The 15,073-nt window shown below is 47.5% G+C and overlaps 1 protein-coding gene across 4 annotated transcripts in view; it reads right to left on the bottom strand.

The window, feature by feature from the left end:
• The window catches only part of EMC1 (ER membrane protein complex subunit 1), a 72,882-nt gene that overhangs the window by 55,194 nt on the left and 2,615 nt on the right, over nt 1–15,073 (bottom strand). For all 4 annotated transcript variants that reach the window (XM_038746357.1, XM_038746355.1, XM_038746356.1 and 1 more), the window contains exons 2-5: nt 11,186–11,310; nt 4,942–5,007; nt 3,668–3,761; nt 2,115–2,243 (exon numbers count right to left, since the gene is read on the bottom strand). In XM_038746357.1, coding sequence (XP_038602285.1) covers nt 2,115–2,243; nt 3,668–3,761; nt 4,942–5,007; nt 11,186–11,310 — 414 coding nt within the window. The remainder of the gene's footprint in view (nt 1–2,114; nt 2,244–3,667; nt 3,762–4,941; nt 5,008–11,185; nt 11,311–15,073) is intronic.

The raw sequence follows: 15,073 nt of genomic DNA on the forward strand, positions 1-15,073 counted from the left end.
ACAGTAAGCGCTCAATAAATATGATTGAATGAATGAATGAATGAATGCAGCTGACAACTGGCAGAGTCGGGATCTGAACTCATGACCTCTGACTCCAAAGCCCAGGCTCTTTCCACCGAGCCACGCCGCTTCCCAATCCGTCACTTTCGGGGCCGTGCCACGGAGGGGGCAGAGGTGTCGAGCCTCTTTATCAGAGCCCCCCGGATGCTGGCCCTTCACTTTTATTTTCACAGCATTTGTTCACTGCTTACTACGTGTCGGGCACTGTAGTAAGCCCCGGGGGAGATACCAGTTAATCAGTTTGGACAATCAAGCACCGCTGCTGAAGATGCAAGTTAATCGGTTTGGACGGAGCCCCCGTCCCACGTGGAATTCCCGGGCTGAGTAGGAGGGAGAACGGATATCTAACCCCCGTCTGATAGATGACGAAACTGTGGCTTTGCACACAGTACGCGTTCAATAAATCATCATCAATCGTATCTATTGAGCGCTTACTATGTGTAGAGCACTGTACTAAGCGCTTGGGAAGTACAAATTGGCAACATATAGAGACGGTCCCTACCCAACAGTGGGCTCACAGTCTAAAAGGGGAAGACAGAGAACAAAACCAAACATACTAACAAAATAAAATAAATAGGATATGTACAAGTAAAATAGAGTAATAAATAAATAGAGTAATAAATAGAGTAATAGAGTAATATAATAAATACGATTGATTGACTGAGGCACAGAGAAGTTAAGTGGATCGTCCAAGGTCAGTAAGCGCTCAATAAATACAATTGATTGATTGATTGATTGAGGCACAGAGAAGGTAAGTGGATCGTCCAAGGTGAGGGAGCAAGCAATTGGCGGCGCCGCTATTAGAAGCCAGGTTCTCTGATTCCCAAGCCCGTGCTCTTCCCGTTAGGCCCCGCTGCTTCTCTTCGCCTTAAACAGAGGCCGCACGGCCTAGTCGAGAAGCAAAGACCGCGGGGTTGGGGGCCAGAGGACCCGAGTTCTAATCCCAGTTCCGCCACCTGCCAGCGGTGTGACCCTGGGCAAGTCACTTCACTGGGCCTCAGTTTCTCGCCTGTAAAATGGAGATGAAATCCCTGTTCTCCCTCCCCCTTAGACCGTCGGCCCCATGTGGGAGGAAAACCACGCTTGACCTGGTTACCTTGTACCTGCCCCAGATCTTAATGCGGGGCTGGGCACAGCGTAAGCATTTAACAAATACGACGATTATTATTATGAAAGGAGTAATCCCCGAAATGGAACAAATACCGTACGGTTAAGGCTTCAGTGAACTCCATTCATTCACTCAATCGTATTTATTGAGCGCTTACTGTGTGCAGAGCACGGGACTAAGCCCTTAGGGAAGTACAAGTTGGGAACATCTAGAGACGGTCCCTACCCGACAGTGGGCTCACAGTCTAGAAGGCGGAGACGGACAACGGAACAAAACGTATTAACAAAATAAAATAAACGTGTACAAATAAAATAGAGTAATAAATCCGTACAAACATATATACATATATCCAGGTGCTGTGGGGAGGGGAAGGAGGTAAGGCAGGGGAGAGAAAGGAGGTTCTCTCCAACCCTCCACCCGACAAGTCCTAATGGAGCATCTGTAGACCAGGATGGTTGCAAACCTCCCACTCAGTCGTGGCACCAAACTGGTTCAAGCGCTTAGTACAGTGCTCTGCACACAGTAAGCGCTCAATAAATACGACTGATTGATTGAGAGGCCAGAACATCATCAATCGTATTTATTGAGCGCTTACTGCGTGCAGAAGCGCTTGGGAAGTCCAAGTTGGGAACATAATTAGAACAGAATTCGTCCCCCAGGGCTGGGGGCGTGGGGCGGATTCGGACGCCTCCAGTTGAGTCCTGGGAATTCTGGGGGCGCCGGCCTCAATTTCCCAACCCGCAAGACGGTGCCGCTTGCTCTTGTGCGGAGTTTCGGGAGAGCCAAGATGGACAGAGTACCGTGGGCCGGTCCTTGCTGCGGAGCCCGGGGAAGGCAGGCCCTGACGTCCCGGAGCGCGCCGGGGGTGTCGGGTAAAGGCCAGACGCCGCTCGGGAAAAGGAGGAGTCGCCGCTGGAAGAAAGGAGCGGCCGCCGCCGGCCCCTACCTCTCCGGAAGGTGGTCCGTCCACTTCTGGTGCCCGTGGGAGAGGTAATAGAGGGCCAGCGAGGTCTTCTTCAGCACCGCCACGTACTTCACGGCATCCTGCGGGCCCACGAGGTTGGCCATCTGGAAACTGAGCACAGGGCGGCGGGGCGCGGGGGTCTCAGAGACCGCCGGCTGACCGAGCGGCATTCAGATTCACACACTGCCCACCCACCGAACGACCCACCGAGCCCTTCCCGACAGCTGCCTTAAGACGAACCGGTTCCGCTTGGGTCTACTCGATCAATCAGTCGCGTGTATTGAGCGCTTACTGTGTGCAGAGCACTAAGCGCTTGGGGAGTCCAAGTTGGCAACAGCTAGAGACGGTCCCTACCCGACAGCGGGCTCGCAGTCTAGAAGGGGGAGATGGAGAACCAAACCAAACGTATTAACAAAATAAAATAAATGGAATAGATATGTACGAGTAAAATAGAGTAATAAATCCGTACAAACATATCTACTGTATATTCATTCATTCGATCGTATTTGTTGAGCGTTTACTGTGTGCAGAGCACCGGACTAAGCGCTTGGGAAGGACAAGTTGGCAACATATAGAGATGGTCCCTACCCAACAACGGGCTCACTGTTCTAAGCGCTCACTGTTCTAAGCGTATATATGTTTGTACGTATTTATAACTCTATTTTACTTGTACACATTTACGATTCTATTTATTTTATCTTGTTAATATGTTTTGTTTTGTTGTCTGTCTCCCCCTTCTAGACTGTGAGCCCGCTGTTGGGTAGGGACCGTCTCTAGATGTTGCCAACTTGGACTTCCCAAGCGCTTAGTACGGTGCTTGCACACAGTAAGCGCTCAATAAATACGACTGAATGAATAATAATAATAATAATAATAATAATGATGGCATTTGTTAAGCGCTTACTATGTGCAAAGCACTGTTCTAAGCGCTGGGGGGGATACAAGGTGATCAGGTTGTCCCACATGGGGCTCACAGTCTTAATCCCCATTTTACAGATGAGGGAACTGAGGCTCCGAGAAGTTAAGTGACTTGCCCAAGGTCACCCAGCAGACATGTGGCGGAGCCGGGATTCGAACCCATGACCTCTGGCTCCAAAGCCCATGAATTTACTATTCTATTTATCTTGTTAATATGTTTTGTTTTGTTGTCTGTCTCCCACTTCTAGACTGTGAGCCCGCTGTTGGGTAGGGACCGTCTCTATATGTCCCCAACTTGTACTTCCCAAGCGCTTAGTACAGTGCTCTGCACACAGTAAGCGCTCAATAAATACGATTGAATGAATTGAATGAATATACAGGTGCTGTGGGGAAGGGAAGGAAGTAAGGCGGGGGGGATGGAGAGGGGGAAAAGGGGGAGAGGAAGGAGGGGGCTGAGTGTGGGAAGGCCTCCTGGAGGAGGTGAGCTCTCAGGTGGGCCTTGAACGGAGGAAGAGAGCTAGCTTGGCGGATGTGGGGAGATTCCAGGTTATACTCCAGATGATACCCGCCCGCTCCCAGGAATATCGACCCAGATAGGGAAGAGGCCCTCCACCTACGCGCCAGGCTCCAGCGTCGTCTCCCAGTTCAAGCCTCCGATGTTGGTCTCCCAGGAACGGAGGATCCGGCCTCCGTTGGACACGGTGATTGCGTCTGGAGAGAAGCGGGCCAAAACTCCATCCGTGGCTGTCATTTATTTAGTTCCAGTCCCGTCCGTCTCCTGCTCTAGACTGGAAGCTCCTTGTGGGCAGGGGATGTGTCTATCTATCAACTCTGTTGTCCTGGACCCTTCTAACCACTTAGGACAGTGCTCTGCACTCAGTAAGCGCTCAGTAAGTACGAAAGCAGCACGGTGTAGTGACTAGAGCACGGGCCTGGGAGTTGGGAGGTCACGGGTTCTAATCCCAGCTCCGCCGCTCGGCTGCTGTGTGACCCCGGGCAAGTCACTTCACTTCTCTGGGCCTCAGTTCCCTCATCTGGAAAATAGGGGTTGAGCCTGAAAGCCCCATGTGGGACTGGGACTGTGTCCAACCCGATCTGCTTGTATCCACCCCAGCGCCCAGTACAGTGCCTGGCACATAGTAAGCGCTTAACAAATACTGCTATTATTATTATTATTATTCCCCAGGGACTATGGGATACCCTCGATTCCCCAAGCAGCAAGACTCAGTGGAAAGAGCCCGGGCTTTGGAGTCAGAGGTCAGGGGTTCAAATCCCGGCTACGCCACGTGTCAGCTGGGTGACCTTGGGCAAGTCATTTCATTCATTCATTCAATCGCATTTACTGAGCGCTTACTGTGTGCAGAGCACTATACTAAGCACTTGGGAAGTACATATAGTACTATTTTATTTTGTTAATATGGTTTGTTTCATTGTCTGTCCTTCCCTTCTGGACTATGAGCCCGCTGTGGGGTAGGGGCCGTCTCTATATGTTGCCGTCTTGTACTTCCCAAGCGCTTAGTACAGTGCTCTGCACACAGTAAGCGCTCAATAAATACGATTGAAAGAATGACCAGTGGGCTCACAGTCTAGTCAGTCCTCACTTCTCTGGGCCTCAGTTCCCTCACCTGGAAAACGGGGATGAAGACTGTGAGCCCCCCGTGGGACAACCTGATCACCCTGGAACCTCCCCAGCGCTTAGAACAGTGCTCGGCACATAGTAAGCGCTTTATAAAAAATTAAAAAAAGAACGGAAAAGGTCTCCAAGCCTCTTGACCTTCGTTTCCGTTAAAGACCCCGGGGCGGCCCATCCTTTTTCAAACCCGGCCCCCAGGGAAACGGGAGGAGGCGGGGAGCGAAGCCCTAGTAGGTGGGGATGAACAACTCTGCTTACCTTGCCCCTGAAGCAGCATGGCGTCGATCGTCCCTTCCGCGGTGCCTTTGTCCACCTGACGCCACACTGAGAAGCGCAAAAATCAGAGGCTGCTATGAGCGAGGGAGGAAGACAGTGGAAATGGAAAGCGGGAAGGGAGCCCCTGTTTAGAGATAAAGACCGTAAGGCGATGGGAAGAGCGCGGCCTAGTTGGAAGAGCCCGGGCCTGGGAATCCTGGGTTCATTCATTCATTCCGTCGTATTTATTGAGCGCTTACTGTGTGCAGAGCACTGGACTAAGCGCCTGGGAAGAACAAGCTGGCAACATCTAAGGCGGTCCCTACCCAACAGCAGGCTCACAGTCTAGAACTGTGATATATGTATATATACATATATATTTGTTACTCTATTTATTTATTTATTTATTTTACTTGTACCTATCTATTCTATTTATTTTATTTTGTCAGTATGTTTGGTTTTGTTCTCTGTCTCCCCCTTTTAGACTGTGAGCCCACTGTTGGGCAGGGACTGTCTCTAGGTGTTGCCAATTTGTACTTCCCAAGCGCTTAGTCCAGTGCTCTGGACATAGTAAGCGCTCAATAAATACGATTGATGATGATGATTCATTCGTTCCATCGTATTTACTGAGCGCTTCCTGTGTGCAGAGCACTGGACTAAGCGCTTGGGAAGAACAAGCTGGCAACATCTAGAGGCGGTCCCTACCCAACAGCGGGCTCACAGTCTAGAACTGTGATATATGTATATATACACCTGTACATATGTATGTACATATTTGTTACTCTATTTATTTATTTATTTATTTTGCTTGTACATATCTATTCTATTTATTTTATTTTGTCAGTATGTTTGGTTTTGTTCTCTGTCTCCCCCTTTTAGACTGTGAGCCCACTGTTGGGTAGGGACTGTCTCTAGGTGTTGCCAATTTCTACTTCCCAAGCACTTAGTCCAGTGCTCTACACATAGTAAGCGCTCAATAAATACGCTTGATGATGATGATTCATTCATTCCATCGTATTTATTGAGCGCTTCCTGTGTGCAGAGCACTGGACTAAGCGCTTGGGAAGAACAAGTTGGCAACATCTAGAGGCGGTCCCTACCCAACAGCGGGCTCATATACACCTGTACATATGTATGCACATATTTGTTACTCTATTTATTTATTTATTTTTTTTACTTGTACCTATCTATTCTATTTATTTTATTTTGTCGGTATGTTTGGTTTTGTTCTCTGTCTCCCCCTTTTAGACTGTGAGCCCACTGTTGGGTAGGGACTGTCTCTAGATGTTGCCAATTTGTACTTCCCAAGCGCTTAGTACAGTGCTCTGCACACAGCAAGCGCTCAATAAATACGATTGATGATGATGATAAAACGGGGAGACAGACAACAAAAGCAAAACATATTAACAAAATAAATAGAATAAATATGTACAAATAAAATAGAGTAATAGATCCGTACAAACGTTAACAAAATAAAATAAATAGAATAAATTTGTACAAATAGAGTAACAAATATGCACAAACACATATACAGGTGCTGTGGGGAGGGGAAGGAGGTAAGGTGAGGGGGGGAAGGGAAGGGGGAGGAGATCCCAGCTCTGCCACTTGCTTGCTGGGTGACCTTGGGCAAGTCACTTCACTTTTCTGGGCTCAGTTACCCCATCTGTAAAATGGGGATTAAGACCGTGAGCGCCACGTGGGACAGCGACTGTGTTGCTTGTATCTACCCTAGTGCTTAATACAGTGCCTGGCACATTGTAAGCGCTTAAATACCCTTAAAATAAAACAAAAACCCCCCCACATAGTTTGAACTCCCAGATTAGTGGAAGGCCGAAGATTTAGGCTGCTGGGCCCTGGGGTTTCTTCCCTGGGAATAAACCACGGGACTCCTGGGATGACTTGCAGTTGGGCAAGACCACTTCAAGGGCCATTTGTCCCTCTGGAAAATGAAGCAGCTGCTGCTGGCAAAAAACATAAGGGTTTAGGAGGGAAAACGGGGTCACGAAAATAAATCACTTTGCCAAACAAGGGAAATGAAAGCCCAACGCTTACAAATGGCAAGGAGTATAAAGTTTGGCAAGGGGGAAAAGGCAAGAGAGGCCCTGTCTTGAGCTCTGAACAGTCTCAGTTTTGGGGGTCTCATTTGTAGAGAAGCAAATAATAATAATAATAATAATAATGGCATTTATTAAGCGCTTACTATGTGCAAAGTCTGGCCTTCCCAGACTGAGCCCCTTCTTTCCTCTCCCCCTCGTCCCCCTCTCCATCCCCCCGTCTTACCTCCTTCCCTTCCCCACAGCACCTGTATATATATATATATGGTTGTACATATTTATTACTCTATTTATTTATTTATTTATTTATTTTACTTGTACATTTCTATCCTACTTATTTTATTTTGTTGGTATGTTTGGTTCTGTTCTCTGTCTCCCCCTTTTAGACTGTGAGCCCACTGTTGGGCAGGGACTGTCTCTATGTGATGCCAATTTGTACTTCCCAAGCGCTTAGTACAGTGCTCTGCACATAGTAAGCGCTCAATAAATACGATTGATTGATTGACTGATTGCAAAGCACTGTTCTAAGCGCTGGGGACGTTAAGCAAATGGCAGGACCCTGCCACTTGATCTCATCAAACATCTATTCCAACCCGTGGCACTTGAAAGGAAGCACGGTGGCCGAGTGGAAAGAAATCGGGATGGGGGTCAGGAGACACAGGATAAGCCGAGGCCATCATTATTATTACGGGGAACCCGCCTTCCGCGGGGTCAAAGGTCACCGGGCGGCTGAAGTGGGCCTGGGGCTGATAACAATAATAGTGATAATAATGATGGCATCTATAAGCGCTTACTATGTGCAAAGCGCTGGGGAGGTTACAAGGTGACCGGGTTTTTGTGTGTGTGTGTGTGTGTTTTTATGGCATTTATTAAACACTTACTATGTGCAAAGCACTGTTCTAAGCGCTAGGGGAGGTTACAAGACGACCAGGTTTGTTTTTTTTATGGCATTTATTAAGCGCCCTGTATATGTGTTTGTACGTATTTATTGCTCTATTTTATTTGTACATGTTTATTCTATTCTGTTAATATGTTTTGTTGTCTGTCTCCCCCTTCTAGACTGTGAGCCCACTGTTGGGTAGGGACCGTCTCTATATGTTGCCGACTTGGACTTCCCAAGCGCTTAGTACAGTGCTCTGCACACAGTAAGCGCTCAGTAAATAGGATTGAATGAATGAATGAATAATAATAATGATGATCACACCTATTAAGCACTTAACTATGTGCAAAGCACTGTTCTAAGTGCTGGGGAAGTTACAAGGTGATCAGGTTGTCCCACAGAGGGCTCACAATCTTAATCCCCATTTTGCAGATGAGGCCCAGAGAAGTGAAGTGACTTGCCCAAAGTCACACAGCTGACAATTGGCAGAGCCGGGATTTGAATCCATGACCTCTGACTTCAAAGCCCGTGGTCTTTCCACTGAGCCACGCTGCTTCTCAAATCCCACTGACTTACTGTACAACCTTGAGCAGGGCAGTTCACCTCTCTGGGCCTCAGTTTCCCCCATCTACGCATTCATTCATTCAATCGTATTTATTGAGCGCTTACTGTGTGCAGAGCACTGGACTAAGCGCTTGGGAAGTACAAGTTGGCAACATATAGAGACGGTCCCTACCCAACAGCGGGCTCATTCATTCAGTTGTATTTATTGAGCGCTTACTGCGTGCAGAGCACTGGACTAAGCGCTTGGGAAGTACAAGTCGGCAACATCTATATTATGGGGAGAAGCCGGATTCTGAGCCTCAAATGGGACGAGGACTCCTACCCCCAAAGCTTAGTGCCTAATAAGTGCTTAATAAATGCCATCGCTACTGTTATTACGGAGAAGCAGCGTGGCTCAGTGGAAAGAGCCCAGGCTTTGGAGTCAGAGGTCACGGGTTCAAATCCCGGCTCTGCCTCTTGTCTGCTATGTGACTCTGGGCAAGTCACTTCACTTCTCTGTGCCTCAGTTACCTCATCTGTAAAATGGGGATTAAGACTGTGAGCCCCCCGTGGGACAACCCGATCACCTTGTTACCTCCCCAGCGCTTAGAACAGTGCTTTGCACATAGAAAGCGCTTAATAAATGCCATTATTATTATTATGACGGAAAAATCTTCTAAAATGAAGCACGGAAAAGGGGCTTCACCATCAGGATGATTTTTTTCCCCCTGGATTTAGAAACTCAGCTCCTCGGGGGCCAGTCTACACGGTCTTCTAGTTAGCGCTCAATAAATACGATTGATTGATTGATTGATGTGCTAAGCACTGTTCTAAGTGCTGGGGCAGACAGAAGTTAATCAGGTTGGACACAGTCCCTGCCCCACATGGGGCTCACAGTCTTAATCCCCATTTTGCAGATGAGGCAACCGAGGTCAAGAGAAGTGAAGTGGCTTGCCCAAAGTCCCAGGGCAGGCATGTGGCAGAAGCCGGGATTAGAACCCAGGTCCTTCTGACTCTCGTGCTCTATCCACCAAGCCTACCTCTATTCTACTTATTTTGTTAATACGTTTGGTTTTGTTCTTCCCCTTCTCGACTGTGAGCCCACTGTTGGGTAGGGACCGTCTCTAGATGTTGCCAACCTGGACTTCCAGTGCTCTGCACACAGTAAGCGCTCAATAAATACGGTTGATTGATTGATTGATTGATGTTTCCAGGAGCAGAGGGTAAGTCGGGCCGATCCGGGGTTGAGGGCTCCTAAAGGAGGCAAGGTCGTCTCTTGTCATCTTCTACGGCTTAGAGCTTCTGGGGCAACTGTCAGGAGAGGCTGGTGAGTGGCGAAGGGGAGTCTTGCCCCACTCCCAGAGCAGGAATCGGGCCGTGGATCCTCGAAGCCTCCCGCCACGACCGCGGGACGACCCCCTAGGGTGGGGTCCGGGGGAAGCTGACTGGGAGCGATCCGGCCCTATTTATTTATTTATTTTCCTTGTACATTTCTATCCTATTTATTTTATTTTGTCGGTATGTTTGGTTCTGTTCTCTGTCTCCCCCTTTTAGACTGTGAGCCCACTGCTGGGTAGGGACTGTCTCTACGTGTTGCCAATTTGTACTTCCCAAGCGCTTAGTACAGTGCTCTGCACATAGTAAGCGCTCAAAAAATACGATTGATTGATTGATTGATTAGGGGATAGAGCCTGGGCCTGAGACTCAGGAGGCCGTGGGTTCTAATCCCGGCTCTGCCACTTGTCTGCTGGGTGACCCCGGGCGAGTCACTTTGCTTCTCTGGGTCTCAGTTACTCCACCTGGAAAATGGACACTGAGACCGTGAGCCCCACGTGGGACAGGGACTGGGTCCGACCTGATCTGCGTGAATCCACCCCAGCACTTAGTACGGTGCCTGGCACATAGTAGGTGCTCAACAAGTACCATTGTTATTATTATAATAGTAGTAATAAGCACCGAGCCTAGATCCCTTCCAGTGGTGGGACTGGCCGACGGCCCTCAAGGGCCTGACCAGACTGAGCCCCTTCCTTCCTCTCCCCCTCATCCCCCTCTCCATCCCCCCCATCTTACCTCCTTCCCTTCCCCACAGCGCCTGTATATATGTATATATCTTTGTACATATTTATTACTCTATTTATTTATTTTACTTGTACAGATCTATTCTATTTATTTTATTTTGTTAGTATGGTTGGTTTTGTTCTCTGTCTCCCCCTTTTAGACTGTGAGCCCACTGTTGGGTAGGGACTGTCTCTAGATGTTGCCAATTTGTACTTCCCAAGCGCTTAGTACAGCGCTCTGCACATAGTAAGCGCTCAATAAATACGATTGATGATGATGAGGGTGGGCCATAGTGTCGAAAGCAGCTGAGAAGTCGAGGACGATGAGGACGGAGTAGAGGCTGTTGGATTTGGCCAGAAGACTCGGAAAACTTCTGACCGCTGCATTTAAAGCTCTCTCTCTCTCTCTCATCCATTCTCACTTCCCACTATTCCCCAGTTTGCCCTCTTCACGTTTCTCAAGGTCACCGCCTTGCTGTGCCCATTACACACTTACGCACCCCCAGCAGTTCTGTACTTACTGACTTACATACCCTACTAGGTAAGTACTAAAGAATGGAAAAGGGGCTTCACCATCAGGATGATTTTTCCCCCCCCCTGGATTTAGAAACTCGGCTCCTCGGGGGCCAGTCTCCACGGTCTTCTAGTTATTTTCAACTCTGCCCCGGGCCTCTATTTTCCCAAGGCCATCCCGCTTTCCACGGGTCACTCACGGATTTCCCCCGTGCGGGAATTCAAAGCGGCCATCACGTTCTTCTCCGTGGCCACCACCAGCTTCTTGGCTCCTGGGGCAAATTCCAAGGAGGCAAACTTGAGTTTCCCCACATACTGCTGTCTCCTAAGGGTCAGAGAAGGGGCAGAGAGAGGGCAGGAGGCCAAGGTTAACGTTAATACAGTAGCTATTCAGTCATTCATTCATTCAGCCGTATTTATTGGGCGCTTACTGTGTGCAGAGCACTGGACTAGGTGCTTGGGAAGTACAAGTCGGCAACATCTAGGGACGGTCCCTACCCAACAACGGGCTCACAGTCTAGAAGGGGGAGACAGACAACAAAACAAAACTGTGGACAGCTATTAATAATAATAATAATGACTATTGTTAAGCGCTTACTATGTGCAAAGCACTGTTCTAAGCGCTGGGGAGGATACAAAGTGATCACGTTGTCCCACGGGGGGCTCACAGTCTTCATCCCCATTGTACAGATGAGGGAACTGAAGCTCAGAAGTGAAGTGACTTGCCCAAGGTCACACAGCAGACACGTGGGGGAGCCGGGATTAGAACCCATGACCTCTGACTTCCAAGCCGGGGCTCTTTCCACTGAGCCACGCTGCTTCTCTCTAATAATAATAATGATGATGGCATTTGTTAAGCACTTACTATGTGCCAAGCACTGTTCTAAGCGCTGGGGGGATACAAGGTGATCAGGTTGTCCCACGGGGGGCTCACAGTCTTAATCCCCATTTTACAGATGAGGGAACTGAGGCTCAGAGAAGTGAAGTGACTTGCCCAAGGTCACACAGCAGACTTGTGGGGGAGCCGGGATTAGAACCCATGACCTCTGACTCCCAAACCCTGGCTCTTTCCGCTGAACCACGCTGCTTCCCCGTAATAAAAATGATGGCCTCAGTTCCCTCATCTGGAAAATGGGGATGAAGACTGTGAGCCCCCTGTGGGACCACCTGATCGCCTTGTAACCTCCCCAGCGCTGAGGGCAGTACTTGGCACATAGTAAGCGCTTAATAAATGCTATTATTATTATTAAGTCACTTAACTTCTCTGGGCCTCAGCTACCTCATCTGTAAAATGGGGATGAAGACTGTGAGCCCCACACGGGACAGGCTGATTCATTCATTCAATCGTATTTATTGAGCGCTTACTGTGTGCAGAGCACTGGACTAAGCACTTGGGAAGTACAAGTTGGCAACATCTAGAGACGGTCCCTACCCAACAGTGGGCTCACAGTCTAGAAGGGGGAGACAGACAACAAAACATATTAACAAAATAAAATAAATAGAATAAACAAGTACAAATAAAATAGAGTAATACATACAAACATATATACATAGATACAGGGAGCTTAATAAATGCCATAAAAAAAACAAACCTGGTCGTCTTTTAACCTCCCCAGCGCTGAGGGCAGTACTTGGCACATAGTAAGTGCTTAATAAATGCTGTTATTATTATTAAGTCACAACTTCTCTGGGCCTCAGCTACCTCATCTGTAAAATGGGGATGAAGACTGTGAGCCCCACACGGGACAGGCTGATTCATTCATTCAATCGTATTTATTGAGCGTTTACTGTGTGCAGAGCACTGTACTAAGCGCTTGGGAAGTCCAAGTTGGCAACATCCAGAGACGGTCCCTACCCAACAGCGGGCTCACAGTCTAGAAGGGGGAGACAGACAACAAAACATATTAACAAACTAAAATAAATAGAATAAACATGTACAAATAAAATAGAGTAATAAATACGTACAAACATATATACAGGGCGCTTAATAAATGCCATAAAAAAAACCAAACCTGGTCGTCTTGTAACCTCCCCTGGTGCTTAGAACAGTGCTTTGCACATAGTAAGTGTTTAATAAATGCCATAAAAAAAACAAAAAATAAAACCCGGTCACCTTGTAACCTCCCCAGCGCTTAGAACAGCGCTTTGCACATAGTAAGCGCTTATAGATGCCATCATTATTATTACTATTATTGTTATCACCCCCGGGCCCACTTCAGCTGCCCAGTGACCTTTGACCCCACGAAAGGCTGGTTCCCCTTAATAATAATGATGGCCTCAGCTAACTCATCTGGAAAATGGGGATGAAGACCGTGAGCCCCCCGTGGGACAACCTGATCGCCTTGTAACCTCCCCAGCGCTGAGAACAGTGCTTGGCACATAGTAAGCGCTTAATAAATGCCATAAAAAAAAACAAAAAAACCCCACCCTGGTCATCTTGTAACTTCCCCAGCGCTTAGTGTTTAATAAATGCCATTAAAAAAGAAAAAAAAAAAAACCCTGGTCACCTTGTAACCTCCCCAGCGCTTAGAACAGTGCTGTGTACATAGTAAGCGCTTAGAACAGTGCTTTGCACATAGTAAGCGCTTAATCAATGCCATCAAAACCCCCCCCCAAAAACCCTGATCACCCTGTAGCCTCCCCAGCGCTTAGAACAGTGCTTTGCACATAGTGTTTAATAAATGCCATCAAAAAAAAAACAAAAAAAAAATCCTGGTCACCTTGTAACCTCCCCAGCGCTCGGAACAGTGCTTTGTACGTAGTAAGCGCTTAATAAATGCCATCAAAAAAAGAAAAAAAACCTGTTCACCTTGTAACCTCCCCAGCGCTTAGAACAGTGCTTTGCACATAGTAAGTGCTTAGAACTGTGATGTGCACATAATAAGCCCTTAATAAATGCCATAACCACCCCCCAAAAAAACCATGGACACCTTGTAACCTCCCCAGCGCTGAGAACAGTGCTTTGCACATAGTAAGCACTTAATAAATGCCATCAAAATAAGAAAAAAACCTGGTCACCTTGTAACCTCCCCAGCGCTTAGAACAGTGCTTTGCACATAGTAAGTGCTTAAAACCGTGATTTGCACATAATAAGCGCTTAATCAATGCCATAACCCCCCCCCCCCCGCAAAAAAAAAACATGGATACCTTGTAACCTCCCCAGAGCTGAGAACAGGGCTTTGCACATAGTAAGTGCTTAGAACAGTGCTTTGCACATAGTAAGTGCTTAACAAATGCCATCAAAAAAAGAAAAAGACCTGGTCATCTTGTAACCTCCCCAGCGCTTAGAACAGTGCTTTGCACATAGTAGGTGCTTAGGACTGCGATTTGCACATAATAAGCGCTTAATAAATGCCATAACCCCCCTCAAAAAAACCATGGACACCTTGTAACCTCCCCAGAGCTGAGAACAGTGCTTTGCACATAGTAAGCGCTTAGACCACTGCTTTGCACATAGTAAGCACGCTTAATAAATGCCATCAAAAGAAGAAAAAAACCTGGTCACCTTGTAACCTCCCCAGCGCTTAGAACAGTGCTTTGCACATAGTAAGTGTTTAGGACAGTGATTTGCACATAATAAGCGCTTAATAAATGCCATAACCGCCCCCCAAAAAACCATGGACACCTTGTAACCTCCCCAGCGCTGAGAACAGTGCTTTGTACATAGTAAGCACTTAATAAATGCCATCAAAAAAAGAAAAAAACCTGGTCACATTGTAACCTCCCCAGCGCTTAGAACAGTGCTTTGCACATAGCAAGTGCTTAGAACCGTGATTTGCACATAATAAGCCTTAATAAATGCCATAACCGCCCCCCCCAAAAAAACCATGGACACCTTGTAACCTCCCCAGAGCTGAGAACAGTGCTTTGTACATAGTAAGTGCTTAGAACAGTGCTTTGCACATAGTAAGCGCTTAATAAATGCCATCAAAAAAAGAAAAAAAACCTGGTCACCTTGTAACCTCCCCAGCGCTGAGAACAGTGCTTTGCACATAGTAATTGCTTAGAACCGTGATTTGCACATAATAAGCGCTTAATAAATGCCATAACCCCCCCCCCCAAAAAAAAAACCATGGACAGCTTGTAAC

This window comes from Tachyglossus aculeatus, chromosome 5, assembly GCF_015852505.1.
Source record: "Tachyglossus aculeatus isolate mTacAcu1 chromosome 5, mTacAcu1.pri, whole genome shotgun sequence".
Lineage (NCBI taxonomy): Eukaryota > Metazoa > Chordata > Mammalia > Monotremata > Tachyglossidae > Tachyglossus > Tachyglossus aculeatus.